Source organism: Columba livia, chromosome 1 (genome assembly GCF_036013475.1).
Source record: "Columba livia isolate bColLiv1 breed racing homer chromosome 1, bColLiv1.pat.W.v2, whole genome shotgun sequence".
Classification (NCBI taxonomy): Eukaryota; Metazoa; Chordata; class Aves; order Columbiformes; family Columbidae; genus Columba; species Columba livia.
In genome coordinates this window covers 37,809,536-37,828,247 of record NC_088602.1, presented here as the reverse complement: position 1 = coordinate 37,828,247, position 18,712 = coordinate 37,809,536, and the positions used below count along the sequence as shown (strand labels likewise).

Below are 18,712 nucleotides of genomic sequence, written 5' to 3'. Positions count from 1 at the left end.
AAAATAATGAAGAGGCTATAACCTAACTAAAGGGAACTTTGTAATTTTCTTACTAGTTCTGATCAACTTGTTGAACTTCTGACATTGCAGAATGGATGATTCCTTTTTACAGAAAATATTATATTTTGTTAATACATGACATGGCATTTACTCAGCTTAAGCCATTTTTAAGTAATAATTTAAAGAATGCACAGATGCTATTGGTACTACACACATAAAAAGATCATTTTGATGATGAAGATGGTGAAAAGTATTACATCTTCATCATGCTATGTGTGTTCTAAATGGAGATAGTTTTGTAATCAGTTAACAGGTAAAAGTAATAGCTAAAAGGAGAAAAAGTATGGAAGAGATATTATGAAAAAATTATGAAATAAGTTTCTGTCTTGTTGGTCAAAGACAATAATATGAGATCCAAGGATTGTCTTATGACATGGAAAGTTGACTAACGGTGTCAGGAAATATTCCTGCCTCTTATAGAAGAATATTCAAGTACTTGTGAATTAATTCTATAATTAAGAATTATAACTTCACCCTTTATAAAAGCAATTCCCTGAGCAAATAGTCTCTACAATTTCTCTGTTTGTATGTGTACTTTTGTTGCTTTTGCAGCCAACTTCTCCTTCCTGCAGTGGGATTTTGTTAGTTTGAAGTTTAAAATATCTGTGCCATACACAGACAATGAAGTCTAAAGAGCAAAATATTTCTTTTGTTATGACTATGAATGACAGTGTTGGCCATGAACTTTAGGTTTACGTACTTGATCAAAGATATCTTTTCAGCAAGACAAACTGCTACTATCAAAGGGATGGGTGCAGTTACTTGTGTTTGATATCATGGAGTTTTGAGCATTAGTGAACAGGGCTGTGAAACGCTGTCTCATGTGGAAACAATGTACCCAGATTTAACCACACCAAAAGATAGCTTTGGCAAGAGCTGAGATTTCAGTTTTTTGTTGTGTTCTCTTGGAGATATTCATATGGTTTAATATCTTGGGTGGCCACTTGTCCAATTCCTTCAGGCTTTTCCTTCATTCTCTGTCATTTACAGTTAGATTCTGACCTTTCTAGGAGACCCTAGAATAGTATGTAGTAGAAATTTTTCTTCCCTTCCTTTTCAAGGTTTTTTTAATTACAGTTCTGTGCCAAAGAATGTATAAAAATAAAAATTACTAAATGTAATGGCTACTGTAATTTTTTAATGTTTTTAAATTTAAGGTTATCCAGTGCTTCAATGAGTGAATGGAATAACTCATGATCTTCTATTGAGCAAAAAGTTGATTTGGGATTTTAAAATGATCCAGTTATACCGCTTTTAGTTATGCTGACAATTTTAATTCATTGTAATTACTCTTTGAAATGTCAATCTTTAAATGTCTTTTCTCTTTTTCCCTAGCTGGGTTGAAAACTTTGGTCGAGAAGGTCTGGGGCTATTGTTGGATGTTTTGGAAAGATTGGTTGAGACAAAAAAGTAAGGACGATTTCATATAAAATCGCCAGCTTTTCTTAATATGTAAACAACATTTAATTACACTAAATTTTTTATTTCTTCAGCCAGGATAAAATTGTGAAGAGGAGTCAGCACAAGGTTATACAGTGTTTGAGAGCCTTCATGAATAATAAGGTATAGGATTTTCTTTAATCTAGAAATCTGAATTACTACAGTTCAATCAGATAATTTACATGGTCAGTGGGTGTAAGACTACAATTTGAAGAATTGTGTTGGTCAGCTGTGGTTTGAAGCTCTTTCTGCTGCCACTTCCTCTGCAGAAATATATTCAGAGACTTGTGTAAACTTCTGATACTGGTGTATACCCTTATTACAGACTAAGTGATCCAATTTGGACTTTTCTCTCACTTAATTTTTTTTAATTAAGTATTTGACAGACTTAAATGTCATTTGAGGGAACTATCACTGTCTTTTACTGGATATTCAATACGATCATTTGGATTTCCTCCAAATCTTCTTACAACTGTTTTTCTGTTGTTTAGTATGGATTGGAAAGAATTTTGGGAGAAGAGAGAAGCCTTTTGTTGCTGATCAAAGCAATTGATCCTAAGCAAACTAACATGATGACGGATATAGTTAAACTCCTTTCTGCAATGTGCATTGTTGGAGAAGAAAACATGTAAGTACTGTATTTAGCCTGAAACAGTAAGGTAATTTTAGGATATCCAAAATTCTAATTATACTTGAAATAAATGCTAAAATTTTCAGCTTAGGTTTGAAAGTAATACCTGTACTAGATTGCCAGTTTTCAGAATACCTTTGTATGTGATTTTTATTATGGTCATATCAATACGAGTTTTCTTTTTGATGCGTGGATCTACTGGTTAGATGGAAGCAGCCATTCTTTTACTTAAAAATTTTTAGCATGACTTTTAAGGTATCTTAACCATTGTAATCCAGTAAGTCATTCTTTGGCTACAGAAGTCTCCAGGAAATGAAGTAATGTTTATATGTACTAAATTTGTATGCAAGAAATTGAAGAAGTTGAATACTTCGGCAACATGGCTCTTCAGATAACAAATGAACAGCAAGGTTAAATATTATATCTCTCCTGAGTGAAATGCTTTTCTTTTCTTACAGCCTTGAAAAAATTTTGGAAGCTATAACAGCAGCAGCAGAGGAAAGGAATGTTGATAGATTCTCTCCTATTGTAGAAGGTCTTCAGGATAACTCAGTTCAGCTGCAAGTAAGCAAATTTTTTGCACAAATCTCTGCAACAAGCAAAAATAAAATTGCTCATTTTTCTGTACTGAACAAGACATTACAATAAAAATGGGGAGGGATACCGTTTCAAATAAGGGTCAGATTTTGCAATGTTGTTTATAATGTTATCTTTTAAAAAGCGCCATGGAAAGACTCAGTGGTGAGAAACACAGAGGCGTTGCAGGTTAATTTGTTGATTTCTGTTTGCCCAAATCTTACAGACTTTGGGAGTTATATTTACACTACCTTCTAAAATAAAGCATTAGTCATATATTCAGGTGTAAAAATATTATCTCACTTCTGTTGATATTCGTTGAAGCTTTAATAATAGTAAAACCCAAAGTTTTTAAGCAAGTGCTTTTTATAATTAATGTTTAAGCCAGCACAAAATCTGTTCCCCATGTCCACTTTATGATTTCATAAAATTGTACCCAGAGAGTCTGAGGAAAGAAATCCTGCACTTTATTTTCAATTTTTCTCAGTTGGATATAGAGTTTACAGCAAAAAGATACAAAGTGTTACACTGCGTTCGAATGGTTATTATAAATCATTGGTTTAAGAGTATAAATATTAATTTTCATGTACATCAGTGGAACTGAATGCTGTTCGTAATTGCCTTTCTTCATGAACATTACAAAAATGGCAGAAGGTGAATCCCAAGTTTGGAAGATACGATAGTGTCACTCCACTGTCAACTTGTGGATTAAACAGTCCATGTCTGACAGTAAAGATTGCTGTTTGTTTCATCTGTCTCACAGAAAAGCTAGCCATAAAGAAATATCTGAAGCTGGGGAATAATTTGTAGTAGAATTATGCTGGTACCAATGGGATTCTCTTTTGAAAAATTGTCCTTCATTTCTTACTCTTTCTGTCTTATAATCATGGAATGGTTTGGGTTAGAAGGCACCTTTAAAAATCATGTGGTTCCAACCCCTCTGCCATAAGGGGGAGCATCTTTCACTAGATCAGGCTCCTCAAAGCTCCATCCAACTTGACCTTGAATACTTCTAGGGACTGGGCACCCACAACTTCTCAGGATACGATTGGCTTTTTGGGCCATAAGCACACATTGCTGGCTCATATATAATCTTTCATTTATGAATATCCTGAAGTCCTTCTCCTCAGGGCTACTCTCCATGCATTCAGCCTGCATCAATACTGGTGATTGCCCCGACCCAGATGCAGGACCTTGCACTTGGCCTTGTTGAACTTCATGATATTCATATGGGCCAACTTCTCCAGCTTGTCAGGGTCCCTCTGGGTGGCATCCCTTGATGCTCCCATCCTCAGCTTCCTATTATGTGATTTCATAGCTCTTCATTAAAGAGCAGAGCTTTTTATAGTTACAGTTGCTTATTCACCTTTTTTATTTGTAGTCTCTGAAGAAGTTGCTTTCTGACCCTTTTTAATAGTCTAAAAAGTAATTTGTAGTATAACTTGTTGAGTGAACAAACTAATTTTTCTTTTTTATCCAGTATTGTGAAAATCGCTACCAAAGCACTTTATTTTCTGAAGTGCGCCCTAGAATACACATTCTAGGAGGGCTCAACTGAAATCAGGGGACTATCATATAAAAGATGGAGATAGCAATTAACTGTCCGGTTAAATTAAGTTACTTTAATTTGACAAAGAAATTATTGCCTTCCATTTATTTTGGTTGTTCCGTTTCTGTTGTATCCCTGTGTTCTTTGTCCTGAGCGAGACATCCGAAAGCAAGATTTTTCTTTCTTAAAATCTTGCTGTCGTAGCCACAGTGGGCATCAGTTACTATAACAGGACAAGTTTAGCTTTGAATTACTGCTCAGTTTTCTGGCAGTAGGAATATATGGCCATGGTGTAATTACCAGGTGAGATGGTAACTGAATATCTTTTTGTTTTGTTTTGTTTTAAGTCTTGTATATGTTAGTTTATCTCAGTATGGATTTATTACACTTAATTAAAAAATTTTGAATGAAAATCAAGGATTTCATAGATTCTGTAGTTCCCTTCTTTGCTTCAACCTTGAAGATTTCTAAATGCCTGTATAAGCATATTGCACTTCACTACCAATGTTGATAGTTAAAGTTGCTTAGGAACATCAGACAGCCAGTTTCAGGGTCAAGAAGGTCAATAAGGTAGGAAATATAGAATATTTTGTTTGTTCTTATATTTTATTTGTTGTTTGGTTTTGAAAATTTTTAAAAGTTATCAGGTCGACATTGGTTTGATACAGAAGGTGTTGATTCTGCCATAGTGTAGAAAGGTTTGTCTTTTTTCTCTCTCTTTTTTTTTTTTTCTTCCCAGTTTTTTAATTTTGCTAATGTATTGAAAATCACAGTAATTACCTTTAAGGATCAAAAAGGAGACCTTATATTGGCAAGGCTGGAGTGGGGCTGGCAAGGGGCTATAAAGACAACTGTTAAGTAATAAATTTCTTCTTTGAGAAGTGGCTGGGGGGCTTAGCCTGCAGTTAAGATTCACAAGGAGAGGGAGAAAAACCTTTATGTTCCAGACATAGTGAGACTGGAAAGGGACTGCAGACGGAAAGTGTAGACTACAAGACAACAAATTTGCTGTTTTTCAAGGCTTTTGAGTCTGCATTTTCCAGATTGGACATAAATTTCTTGTCATAATGGATCTTTGCCTTAGGTATTTTTGCAAGAATCATTGCAGTTCTTCAGTATTAAATTTAAATATATGATCTCATATATTTCTGTTCTTCTCTGGGGTCTCTGTTTCATTTGGATTTCAAGGTGAATGATGTTCAGTTAACAAGTTCCTATTCAGTATGATTTTTTTGCTCCATATTTTAACGTCCTTGAAATAGAAGGCAGTATGAATTTGGGCCAGGTGTGCAAGCTTGGGCATGTCAGATTTTCAGGACAATATAACTATGATCTTGCTGCTTTTCTTATTTTTTAGTCCTCGCTTTGCTTGTACTGCTTGCTTGGTTTTCTTGGATATCAGGTCATGACATAAGTAAAAAAATTTGTTCTTATTTGATCAACTTGAAAAACAAAAATATGAAAAGTGTGGTAATTTTCTGCTATGCTTTTTTCTGTTGTTTTAATATATATTAAGAAAATTTTATTAATAAACATAATCAGTCAAAGAATTTAAAAAGAAGTCAAAATGCAGGAATTAGCTTTAATGTTGAATAGCGGTAGTTCAACGTTTGTATTGTATGAGCAGCTTCTTTCTTTGGCATGAATATGGATATCAATAACACTGTTAAAAATATTTTGATTCAGTAGGGAGAAATGCTTTAGGTCACGGAAATTATATTTTCCAATTTCAGGCTATTGTATCTGACTCAAAAGAATTTAAGAGTCTGTGTTCTCTATAGTGCATATAAAGGTTTGAGACTTCCAGGTCCATCACAGCACTTATATGAGATTCCTAAATTTTAATAGTATGAAGAGCGATACTTCTCTGACTGTTCTTTACTGCCTTGTAGGTGTTCAGAGTCGTGAAATTGATTTTTTTTTTTTTTTTTTGAGTGTAAGGCTTCCAAATGTCATCTTGAATTTTACGGAGCTGCATATACTTGCATGTGTCTAGATTTAATAAGGGGATCCGTTTTTCTATACAGTTCAAAAAGCACAAACTACCTTAGAAGCAGCCACTTTATTAGGAGCAGTAGGTAAATTAAACTGATTTGATATACTTGCCCTTTATCCATGATGGGTACCCAAATGGGCATTTCACCCATTTTCCCCCTTTTAAAAATTAAATAAAAGTATAAGGGCCTCTCTGAATTTATAAATACATTTTATGGATTAAACTACAGGTGAATAGAGAGTTGCTCTTTTGAATCAACATTTGGGAATAAGCTTCAGAAATTATAATCCTTTGTTAACAGTTGTTGGTAAGCAGCCCCTTTAATAAATAGATACCAATATTAATGGCAGTTGAGACAGTTGGTATGCAGGGGGAAAAAGGTCATAGCTGTGTATCTCTGATCACTTACAAACATGAGCTTTTTCGTACTCACTGTTTGCAGCGATGCTCAACTCCGTCACTGAGACACCACTGATGAGAGAACCGAATCAGTGCAGAAAACTTCAGCTGAGTTGTTAACTGTGCAGTAAAAACTTCTGTTTTTCTAGGACTACACTTCAGATATTAGACAAGTATTTTTCTACTTGTTTGCCTTCTCAGGATAGTGGTGTACTTCCATTTGGTATTTTTTATTCTCTGATATAGGACATAGCAGCACTTTTAAAACTGAGAATTTAATCTAAATGTTAAATTGCAATACTTCAGCCAAGTATATTAATTTGTCTTTACTGAGAGTGTTACCCTAAAGTTCATGAAGATAGGTAACATTTTGTTGTTTCATTTGCTGTGTCTTTTGTAGACATGGAAAATTTAATGAAAGTTCTTTTTTTGAGTTACACTTCAATTTGAACACATTCTTTCTGCTAAAAGGCTTTCTTTCATTTTAGACTCCACAAATGCTAGATTTCTTTTTTTTTTTTAGGACTAGAAAAGTCAAGGTTTCTCATGTGAATCAGTTGTTAACTTTTATAACAATGACATTGACCTGATAGTTCATTTGACAGTGTTTAAATGAGGCAAAAGTTTACAGTTGTCAGTTACTTGGCATACTTGCCTTGATTATCTGCTTGATATATGTAGGCTTGCTTTGTGGCAGTTCAATTTGACACTAACAACTGACCTTTTCAGTTTTGAATTGACTAACATTTCTGTTACTTGAAGGCTGAATATATAAAAAGCTTCAGTATGATGATTTTTGTGTTTTTATTGAAAGCTCTATGTATCTACATTTTGCATTGATTGAAAGCAAGGGATATTCTTCCTCTTGCCTTTCATAAAACCCAAAATTATGGAAAACATACTTAAATGTTGGTTCAGGACAAGATTGCTGATTTAGTTTGAGAATGTAACTACAGTCAGGAGTAATACTGAGTTTCTGGTTTTATTAAAGTAAGTGTAGTTTAGCTTCTTAAGCCTGTGCTCAAGAAAATGTGTACAAGGCAAGCCAGTACCTTGTATGCTTATGGCCACAACCAAAAAGTTTAATACTTCCATTGTTCAAGTCACAGAGACAGGAAATGCAGCTTTTCTGACAGAACCCATTTTGATGTATCTAAAACATTGACAACAACAACAAACTGTGTGTTTGCACAGTTGTTCTCATTCTTCTTGTAGAATCAAATTAATGCTTCTGCTCTCTAATCATCATCTTTCATCACTGTTCCTCAAGCAGGCAGTTTAACTTCATCAGTAGCATTGCTCTCTCAGTATTTTCAGTTGTCAGGGAATGCCGTTTCATCTTTCTTTTTCACCGAATATTATGAGAATGTGAAATGGTATGTTCTATGATATTTTGGTTAGCTGAATCACTTGGTGATTCTTGATTGTTCTGTGCTAATGAGATCATTTCCATAACTGCATATATAACAGGATGAATCAGAGCAAAGCGCATATTATCAGTCTCTACATTTAGATAATATGTGTTTCAGATGCGTGTAAAGGTACTTGCATGTGCATGGTACATCTCAAAGTCATTACTAAGTTGTTTTTTTTTGGTCATTAGCAAAGGTAAATAATGGATGAAGATCAATATAGTGTCTGTACCAAAGCCAAATCTACAGCCTGTTTAGTACTGGCAAGCAGAATTTAACTCAATATGCATAATCTTTACAGACTTTTCTACAAATGCATACTTGCAGTAAGAGTGAGAAAAGTAAAGTAGAAAAATCTTACTACAGTTCCTCTTATTAAAATGGGGAAGATATGACATAAGGCGAAATCTACCCCATAGTTAATTTTCTTGCAGGAAAAAGCTGCTCTGAGCTACTGAGATGTATCTGATGTTTTCTACCAGAAAAGGACCGGGTGGTTTATTCTTTCTGGCTTTGAACTGGGAGAAATGCAAGTTTAAAGTACGAACTGTGGAATCCTCAGAAAATGCATCTTGTAACTTGATAGACTTCACTGGTTAGAATCACAGAAGACTGGGATTTCAAACTATAACTTCTCACTTAACATGGTTAATTTTTTATGGATGAAAACATTCAAAATTTTGATATTCTATGTGAACTGTATTGTGATCCATTCAAAGTTCTTCCTTACCAGAAATAATGTGTGTGCATCCATCAATATTTGCCCATCTCTTAAATAAACATGCAAAGTTAAGTATTGTAGGTTTCCCTATTGTGTGGCAGCAGGGTGTTAGGTGTTCCAGATGGAATACACTCGCAGACCCAAAAGTCCTCTGAAAGCTAACATGGTGGACTATACTTAGCTGCAGTTCTTTAGGGATGAAGAAGGGAAGGAAGCATCTAACCAGACTGCCAGCTGAAGTGAAAGATTTACTCTTGTCTTTTCCCTGAAGAAAGTGCATCTACATGCCTCCACTGCATGCCTGTTGTAAGCAGCAGGATACTCTCAAGGTATAATTACTGTTTGTGTTAGAGGTGTCCTTCAGGAAAGAGTACTTGGAAACTGCAGTCATCAGCACCAGAACAAAATTTTAGAAGGTACGAGAGCTGTGTGTTACCATATGTCATTTGCTGTTAGAGCCTAAAATAATTTCACTTCTTCAGGCATCTTGTTAAGGGCAGACTGACACCTATAGAATCTACAACTCTTTCTGACTTGCTTTTACATAGAGACCATTTGTGCAGTATGTTTTACTCAGAATGACTTTTGCCTTCCTAGGAAGCTAATTTACCTATCTTCATTAAACTTCATACTACCTCAGCCGAAGTACCTCTTCATTTATTGAAGATGACACATCTTTTTTGATATGGACACAGCCTTTCTACATTGTGTCCATGCGTGAAAATTTAAAAGGCTGTCTGTCTGTTTACAGAATCTTATCCAAGGTAACTGAGTGTAAAAGAATGTGGTTAGGGCCCGCTTGTCTGGAGTGCAAGCACTGACTGATTGTTCTGTGTCCCAAGAGCTGACATTTGTAGAGCTGTCAGCTGGAGCATCACAGGCGTTTTCCTTAAATGCTACGTACTTCAAAAATTGCCAGGGAATGATGTTACATTTGGGATAATTTTTCTTCAATTTTTTCTTAATTAGGAACATTGAAGACCAATGTGTGGATATTCCTTGGAGTATTGTATGTAGTATAAATGCATGCAAAGCCAAGCACCCGAGGAAAAGAATTCCTTCTTTGTAGCTTTCTTTCTTCTTAAAAAGTTATTTCAATTCTTTGAACTCTGTTTTCTTGTTGGTGTGACCCCTTATTAGCAGCATTAGAGAGTGGACAGTCTCTTGTTGTGGAAGAAATTACCCTGTTATTTTTACCACATTTCTTTGATTAGTAACCATACTCTGGAAGTAGGAAATAAACTCATTGTCTGACTGTTGTTAGATCTGAAGTCAGTAGTGCTTTCTGGTAATTTAATAATTCTAAATACCAATCTGTATTTGAAAGTTCAGAATTTTTAAAGTATGTTGTTACACAGATTTAGCACTACTTTAAGATGAGAAATTAATAATCTGTTATTTCTAAACAAAACTCATGTACCTCTGTCTTTGATGGAGGTAAAATATGAGACTTATTTAAAACTTTGTAGATTGGAAACAAATGACCTTTCTAAGTAAGTGGCAGATCTTTATGTTTAGCAATGTAAGACACTGAATAGGATTTAATCTGCAAGTAAGTCAACCCATCAAGCATTTGAGCTAGATTTCTAAACTCTGAGGTAACCAATGGGAAATCCAAGGGCCAATTTAATAGTCCGTGCATGAACTTCAGATGCAATTTCAGATGCCTTTGTAGATATGATGTGGTTCCTTTAGGAGGTTCCCACCCTTCTGGACTGGATTTTGAAGCCAGATGGGACACACTGAACCATCTGTAATGGTGCTCTGTGTACGTTCTGTTCACGTTTAGGGTGATGGATTGGATCCCTAATCAGTAAAAACAATGGATCCTAGAGTGTCCTGATCACGCCATGTGTGTTGTAAAGATCTTTTAGAGTCTAGAATCTTACAGAAGAACTTTAAAGAAGGAACTAGTAAACTACTGAGTAAAAGAATGGGAATTAAGTTATGCATATAGCTACATATAGATATCTGTCTACACACAGGCATCTAAATGCAGGTATCTGAAGCTCGAACTGTGTTGTCTTGGAAAACTCTAGAGAATTCTGTTGGGGTTTATTCCAGTGTCTTATGAAGACACTAACTGAACTAAGCTTGCTACTTTTTTTTAGTTGACTTACTGTCAAACATAGGGTAATATTAATGCATTGTTTTTCCGACTGCAAAGTTTAGGATAGCAAAAAGTTTATTTGCTTTTCAATATTCCCTAGGTTATTGGTTAAAACTCTCTTTTAATGAGCCACTTACATGTTAATCAAGCTAAAGAAGGGTATTTTTCTCTTTCTCTTGGTTTTGGAACCTTCCTCCAAAATTAACTTTCCAGACTTCAGTGTTACTAAAATTTTTACGAGAATTTAATACATTTTTTCCTTATGGGTTTTATGTTTTCTTAAACAGATCTATCTTGCTGCAATCTACTTCTCAGTGAATTAACAAATTTCAAAGTATTGTGATCATGTGTGATTTAAGTATTGTATGCTAACTGCTAGATATTGAATGATAGTTTCATTTGGAGCATGTTTTAAATGTTTGTGATCTAGTGACAGGTTCTTGCTGCTGTCTTTATCATTAGTCTCTTTAAAAGTTTTTCAATTTTCTTTTAAAGTTTTCATGAAGCAAATTACTCATAGATGTATAAGCCATGTCTTGCTTAGACTTGTGTTTGCTTCCTCTTGTATAACCTTTTCTCATTCTGCTTTTCGTAGAGTTCTGTTTGCAAATTTCATTCCTGCTTTGTACTCCTATAGAAATAATTTGCTAACTAATTCTGTAGATCTTTGCCTTGTTTATTCCAGGAAAGCTGAAGTATGTTCTGGTTATGAACTGCAGTGGAATTCCCACTTGATCAAATTTGACTGAAGTGCTAGAATAATAGTTTTTGCTGATATGTTTCTTGTTTTCATTGTCATATCTTGTCTCCTTTTTATTTGAATAGCATATGTGCACATGTACCTTGTTGATTTGGCAAATTAAAAGAAAATACCTTTTTTTTTTGGTCAGCAATTACATCTGTACACATATTTTCATCTAAATTGCATTGTTACCTCAAAGATAAAATTGTAGCTTGTTCTTGATCAGGGTTTTCAAAGTAGCATACTTTGTTCAGTCTCTGATTGCTTCTTCCTTGGTTGTTTAAATCAAGTGTGATAAATGCTGATTCCTTGCTTAGTAGTCCATTCACGTCAAGTTTTGCATGAAAATATACTGTGTTTTAAGCTGCTGATAACAATGACAAAGGTTTCAATTCCAGTGTAATCAAACAACACGGATTTGACTTGATTTGAAATGTAAATGTAACCTTGCAGTACTGCACTTTATTGCTGACTGTATGATAGTGTTGTCCAATGAAATTTGCAATCACTGAAATGCCTCACTCATGTTAACAGGAGTACAGGTGTTAGTGGCATCTGTCAATGTGCTGAATTACTGGTTTTGAATGGCAGAGTTAATTGAATCAAGAAAATGCAATTGAATGAAAGACTCAGTACTCCAGAGAGATAAATTGGTGATGGTATAACAGCTTTCAACTAAATAAGCTCAAAATTAGACAAAGTAAAAATTTTTATCACAGCTGCTGAAAAAAAATAGAAATACTGATAGAGTGGATGGTTTGGTAAAGTGGACACGTATCAAAACCAGTAGAAAACGGTTTAAGAATAAAGAATACAGTACATGCTTAGATAATAAGAGAATACATCCTGTACTGTATATTTGCACTAAATTTTACCTGTTTTACTTGCATTTTCTGTCACTGTTTGCATCCAAATTACAGACAGGCTGTTCAGATTCTCCACTGCATTGTGACACTGCAACTTGTGCAGTTTGTGGGCCTCAGGAATACACCTTATATTTGAAGCCAATAATTTCTTGTTAGTCTAAATCAAGTCTTAATGTTCTAATCGAATTACTCTTGGTAGTACTAACATGTGTCTCTGCTTACATCTCATGCCTCTTCTTCTCTATGTTGCATTTTATTTAGGGTCATATTACTATTTTGTCTTCAATTTTATTCAAAACTTCCAAGTAAAGAGTCTTTTGTGACTTCTCATTCTTGGCTTTTTTTGTAAGTTGTTCTGCCAACCCCTGAACATTTTTATATATCTGATCTACTTTGGGAACTCATTTTGCACTCCAGTAGAACATTTCATTAAGTGTTGCTGTGGCCTTTGTTTTCTTTAGGTACTTCTTTTCATCACTATCTTTTACTGACTGGACAGCTTCTCTGCTTGTCTTTCTTCCTTCTTTTGTTACCTTCAAGGAAAAAAAGATGTGTTAATCATAGATGCTGTGTGCAAGTTAGCATTCAAGGACTACTTCTTCCAGCCTCAAGATCAGAGCATCCTGACACATAGGAAGTCAAGGAAGGGAGCCAGGAGACCCGCTTGGTTGAACAGGGAGCTGCTGGGCAAACTCAGGTGGAAGAGGAGAGTTTACAGATCATGGAAAGAGGAACTGGCCACTTGAGAAGAATATAAGGCTGCTGTCAGAGGGTGTAGGGAGGCAACTAGGAAAGCTAAGGCCTCCTTAGAATTAAACCTGGTGAGAGGGGATCAAGGACAACAGAAAGAGCTTCTTCGAATACGTGGCAGATAAAACTAACACCAGAGGCAATTTAGGCCCACTGATGAATGGGGTGGGTGCCCTGGTGACAGAAGATACAGAGAAGGCAGAATTACTGAATGTCTTCTTTGTCTCTGTCTATTCTGCCAGAGGCTGTCCTGAGGAGCCCTGTACCACTGAGGCCCCAGAGAAAGTCAGGACAATGGAGGAGCTTGCCTTGTTTGATGAGGACTGGATTAGGGAGCAGTTAAGCAATCTGGACATCCATAAATCCAGGGATCTGGATGGGATGCACCCGCGGGTGCTGAGGGAGCTGGCTGAGGTCATTGCTGGACCACTCTCCATCCTCTTTGCCAAGTCCTGGGAAATAGGAGAGGTGTCTGAGGACAGGAGGAAAGCAAATGTCACTCCAGTCTTCAAAAAGGGCAAGAAGAGGAGGACCCAGGTAACTATAGACCGGTCAGCCTCACCTCCATCCCTGGAAAGGTGATGGAACAACTTGTCCTTGGTGCCATCTCAAGGCATATCAAGGATAAGAGGGTCATTAAGGGCGGTCAACATGGCTTCACCAAGGGGAAGTCGTGCTTTACCAACCCCATAGCCAAGGGGCAATAGGTGCAAATTGGAACACAGGAGGTTTCACTTAAATATGAGAAGAAACTTCTTCACGTTGAGGGTGACAGAGCACTGGAACAGGCTGCCCAGGGAGGTTGTGGAGTCTCCTTCTCTGGAGACATTCAAAATCCACCTGGACACATACCTGTGTAGCCTCATCTAGGTGTTCCCACTCTGGCAGGGGGATTGGACTAGATGATCTTTTGAGGTCCCTTCCAATCCCTAACATTCTGTGATTCTGTGAAGTTGTTCCTCAAACTTTTTTTTTTTTTTTTTAATACTTTAAACCAATTTCATGTTCAATTAGCCAAAACTTTTATTTCTCCCTCCCCCCTACATTGTTTTAGTTTGTTTAGATGTCATTACTTCAATAATTATTTTCTAAGACTGGAGAAAGTTACAGTAGTTTTACAACATTTTTGTGCAGTTGATTTAATTAGTTGAATTTAATGTTCTTTGTCCTATAGATATCAATAAAGTGAAAGCAATAGTTTTCTTTTTCATTATTATACAAACCTGGGTATTTGCACATGCTGAGTTTCATCGAAGTTCCAAGGGAATAGAACTTAACTTCCATTCTTCATGCAAGTAAGGGGAAGGAGCAAAGATTACTCCCTCCTTCTATTGATGTTTTAAAATTTACTGTTGAAGCAAGCTATGTTGTATGATGGAGTAATATAAGAACAGATGTTGCCACAGCAGCTTTTCTCCAGAAGTGTCAGATTGGGTAATACAGCAGTTCCCACCATGCCATGTCATGCCATCTTTCGTTGAGCATCCTTGTCCTCTCAGGTGTGTCTGGAAGCTGGAGAGATGGTCCCAGCTCCTCTTACACAGCTGTGGGACTCCTGGGGGTGGGTCTCCAGGTGACTCCAAACACCATCGTTTACAGGACTGGGCGGAGAATGCCTTAATTGCTTAATTGAGTAATTCTAACACTTGGTCCCTAGCCACATGCTGGAGCTCACAGTCTGCTTAACTTGATTTTCTCAACAAGTTCAAAGCTCTCACACTGATTAACAGGTTGTTTACATTTGTTACATCCTGCTTATAACTAAACTCCTCCCCTCTCCTATAGCATTGACAAAAGTTCATCTAGATATGCTAACACTGCTGTAAAGTAGGCCTTTATTATGCTGACTGCCATGCACCCTCGTAACAATTTAGCCACAATAATGTATGAAACTACTTTCTTACTTATAATCCTTGCAGTAGGATAAATGTGTGATCATGGTTATAATTATGTTATCATTTAATCTCATCCCATTCCTCTTTTAAACCTAATGAGTACTGTTGTGTTTCTTACACTCTATCTCAAAGTAGCTTGGCCATTGATTTCTTCTGGTGACCATATGTAAATTCCGTACTTGGAATTATATGTAACTGAAGATGACTGATACAGTATGTTCCCAGGATCACCCTGTGCCTGATAGTGGCATAATACATCATCATTTTCTAGATGATAAAAGGCTTTACAACAGAAAGTATTTAAATCAGTTTGTTCTACTTGTTTACATAGTATGTTTGGCCAGAGGACACATTCTAATTAACTTGTGCTTTTAAACCCCCTGTAAAATGCTGGAAATACATGAATAATACATTTCCTGTGCATTGAAGCAAGATGTGCAAACAATAAAGAAGGGAAAAAAAAGAGAGAAAAAGGAAATAGTGGCTCTTGTCATTGTAATTTAATGATAAATAATAATTTGCCATTTTCCTAAAGGCTTGTGAATCTGGACAGTGAATTTCTGCTGTTCCTGGCTATGGGTTTTCCACATAAAAGACATTTTGTCTTTTATTACACTTTCTGCTGTTCACACAGACTTTACCATTTCTATTATGTCTCTAGCTATTTCAATATATGTGTTGATAAACGTGTATTTATATTGATTGTTATATGTTGAGAACTGTGCTTATCAAGGTATTTACTATGTGCTAAAGTTCATTTACCAGAGGAACCTGCCATTTCTATGAAATGGCAAAATTCAATTAAGTGAGAAAATACTTTATTTTTATGGAAATTTGTTAACTAATGTTAGGTGTTTCTAGTTCATGTGGTTGATAAAAAATTGAAGTATCTTAATTAGAAGATTAAAGTAGATTGATAATTAGATATGACATAATGCCTAATTAGTAGTTTGTTATGTCTTTTTGACTGTGGTGCATATTGAAATCTAAGAAATAAAATAGTTTGCTATTTCCTTTGTTATAGGTAGCTTGCATGCAGCTCATCAATGCTCTTGTGACATCCCCTGATGATTTGGATTTTAGGCTTCACATCAGAAATGAATTTATGCGCAGTGGATTGAAAGAGATATTGCCAGTAAGCGTCTTATAGTCTCTCTTTGCATCACTATTTAAATTATTGGACTACATGAGCCTGATAGGGGGACTGGGAGAATAAATTCTAATAAATTATTCTCAGAGGCATTTTATTAAGTCTGGGTGTGAGCAGTTAGATGTGAGAATCAGTCCTAAAATAAGGATGAAAAGGTGAAGTGTACTCTCTAAACTTTATGCTGATTCCTCAGCATTTTAGGTCTTTGATTTAGAACATGTGACAGACTGTGCACAGTCTTCTTAAGTCAGGCTAAAGCCACATTCACCTTTTGAATATTTAACTTAAATCATGTAAGTCTTGTAATTTTAAACTTTAAAATAACATATACTTACGAAGTTATTAAAAAGATAAGGTTTATTTACATATATAAATGCTAATTTTGCAAGCCTTTCTATTGTTTCTTCTTTGCAGCGATTGAAATGTATAAAGAACGAAGCACTAGATATTCAGCTGAAAGTGTTCAATGAACATAAAGAAGAAGACATGATCGAATTCTCTCATCGTTTAGAAGATATTAGATCTGAACTAGAATATCCTTTTGATATCAGCAAGAGGAAAGTGAACAGAATAAAGTGTATAATGGCCATTTTTCTGGTATAACTTCTGTTTAAAAGAGTTATCAGTCAACATTTGACTGAAATGATTTTTTTCTTGCTATTATTCTCCTTAACTCTTTTACCGAAGTAAATGATGTTTACAACATGGTGTGGAATACAGTTAAGGACACTAGTGCTGAAGGATATTTTCTTTCTATTCTCCAACATCTTTTGCTAATAAGAAATGATTATTTTATACGGTATGTTTAATGCTCTATTAAATGTTAATTATGGATTTTCTTGTCACTTAGTCTTTAATAGAATCTTTTTTCCATTCATTTAATGATATGTACAATTTATAATTTTCCTGTGCAGATTGCAATTTCTAAGTGTTCGTTTTTGAAGTCATGTTCTTCCACTTACAATGTAATTTTAAATATTAATATAGAAAACTATTTTTGGTGAAATCTGAAACTTATTTACTGCAAGTATAAGTGATTAGGACAAGTTGCTTAATTGTTTATAAATTATGGTAGTAGCATTGTAATTTTGTAGTATATTTGAGTCAAAGAACAAAACGAAGTATGCACAGAAGTGCACTTTATGCAGGAATCTGAATACATACTTAATTTAGAGTAACTTTTAGTTGGCAATTGAGTATTCTCAATATACATTGTAGGTCAGCGTGAACATGTTAGTGGCTCTTAGAAAATTCGTGGGAGGAATTACAGGGAAATAGTTAATAAAATTGTAGGTGTTTGAAGCTCACAAATACGTTCCTTTCTAAAATCTGCTTGTGTTGTTTTTGAGGAAGCACTAGAGGAACCAGATATGAACTGAACAGGGCAGAAAATCCATCTGTTTTCTGCAAAACCCTGAATTTCAGGCAAAGTCTGGTACAGGACTACCCTTAAAGGTTAAGAGTGTTTGTCTGACATTGGTACACTTTTGCTACATCCTTTCCACCTGAAAGGGTTTGAATTCACAGCTTGCATGTTCTGGACAAGTGACCCAGCTCTCATACCCCTTGGCATTTTAGAACAAGGCACTTTTCATTCCTCTTACTGCAGCAGGGCTGCAATGCACCCATAGTTACGGAAGTCACAAAGCCAGAAGGGATCAAGTTGAAGGAAGACCCTTCTCTTTACTGGGAGGAAGCAGAAAGGAGTCTTTCTTTCCTGTAGTTCCACAGGAGGAGAGATGCAGAGTTTATAATATACGAAAGGTTTATCTTTACGTCCATTTTTTTTTTTAGGCTTTATGTAAGCTGTTATGTAAGCTGTCAGATATATTTGTCCTTTGAGACTTTTGGTCTTTGCACCTATTCTTCTGTGGAAATAAGTCAGTCCAAATCTTTTGACGTTACTGTATTCATAGACAGGATTTTAAGTACACGTTAGTAAATAAAGATGTTGCAAAAGAACTAATCTCTGTCTTCAGTCCACAGTATTTCAAATTAATTGAAGAGTGTGTGTCCCAGATAGTGTTACATCGAAGTGGAACCGACCCAGACTTCACGTATCGTAAAAGATTAGATGTAGATTTCAGCCACTTAGTAGGTAAGTACTATACTTGGAAATGATGATGGTAACTTACTTCTTTATATGTTAAAAAAAACAAGTTGAGGTTGTATATGTGATTAAGAATTTTGTGTTCCCTGTATATGTGCAAGTGTGAGTTCTTTTTATTTTTTTCAAGATATTTGTGTAGATAAAGCAAGATTGGAAGAGTGTGAAGAGAGGGCTTCTGAACTTTCCAGAAAAGTAAGTAATTCTTAGGTTATGTGATCGTAAGATAAACACAGGAGATTATGTTATAGCTTCATGAATAGTGTTAACTGAAAGTGGCATGGCTTTTAACCTCAAATTACTATTAG

General features: G+C 35.5%; 1 protein-coding gene across 1 annotated transcript in view; it reads left to right on the top strand.

The window, feature by feature from the left end:
- DIAPH3 (diaphanous related formin 3) overlaps positions 1–18,712 on the top strand; it is a 221,911-nt gene that overhangs the window by 37,051 nt on the left and 166,148 nt on the right. Inside the window, exons 6-14 of the mRNA XM_065055221.1 lie at positions 1,396–1,470; positions 1,554–1,623; positions 1,992–2,128; positions 2,590–2,695; positions 16,172–16,282; positions 16,712–16,830; positions 16,980–17,096; positions 18,277–18,395; positions 18,535–18,599. Of these exons, the coding sequence (XP_064911293.1) occupies positions 1,396–1,470; positions 1,554–1,623; positions 1,992–2,128; positions 2,590–2,695; positions 16,172–16,282; positions 16,712–16,830; positions 16,980–17,096; positions 18,277–18,395; positions 18,535–18,599 (919 nt within the window). The remainder of the gene's footprint in view (positions 1–1,395; positions 1,471–1,553; positions 1,624–1,991; positions 2,129–2,589; positions 2,696–16,171; positions 16,283–16,711; positions 16,831–16,979; positions 17,097–18,276; positions 18,396–18,534; positions 18,600–18,712) is intronic.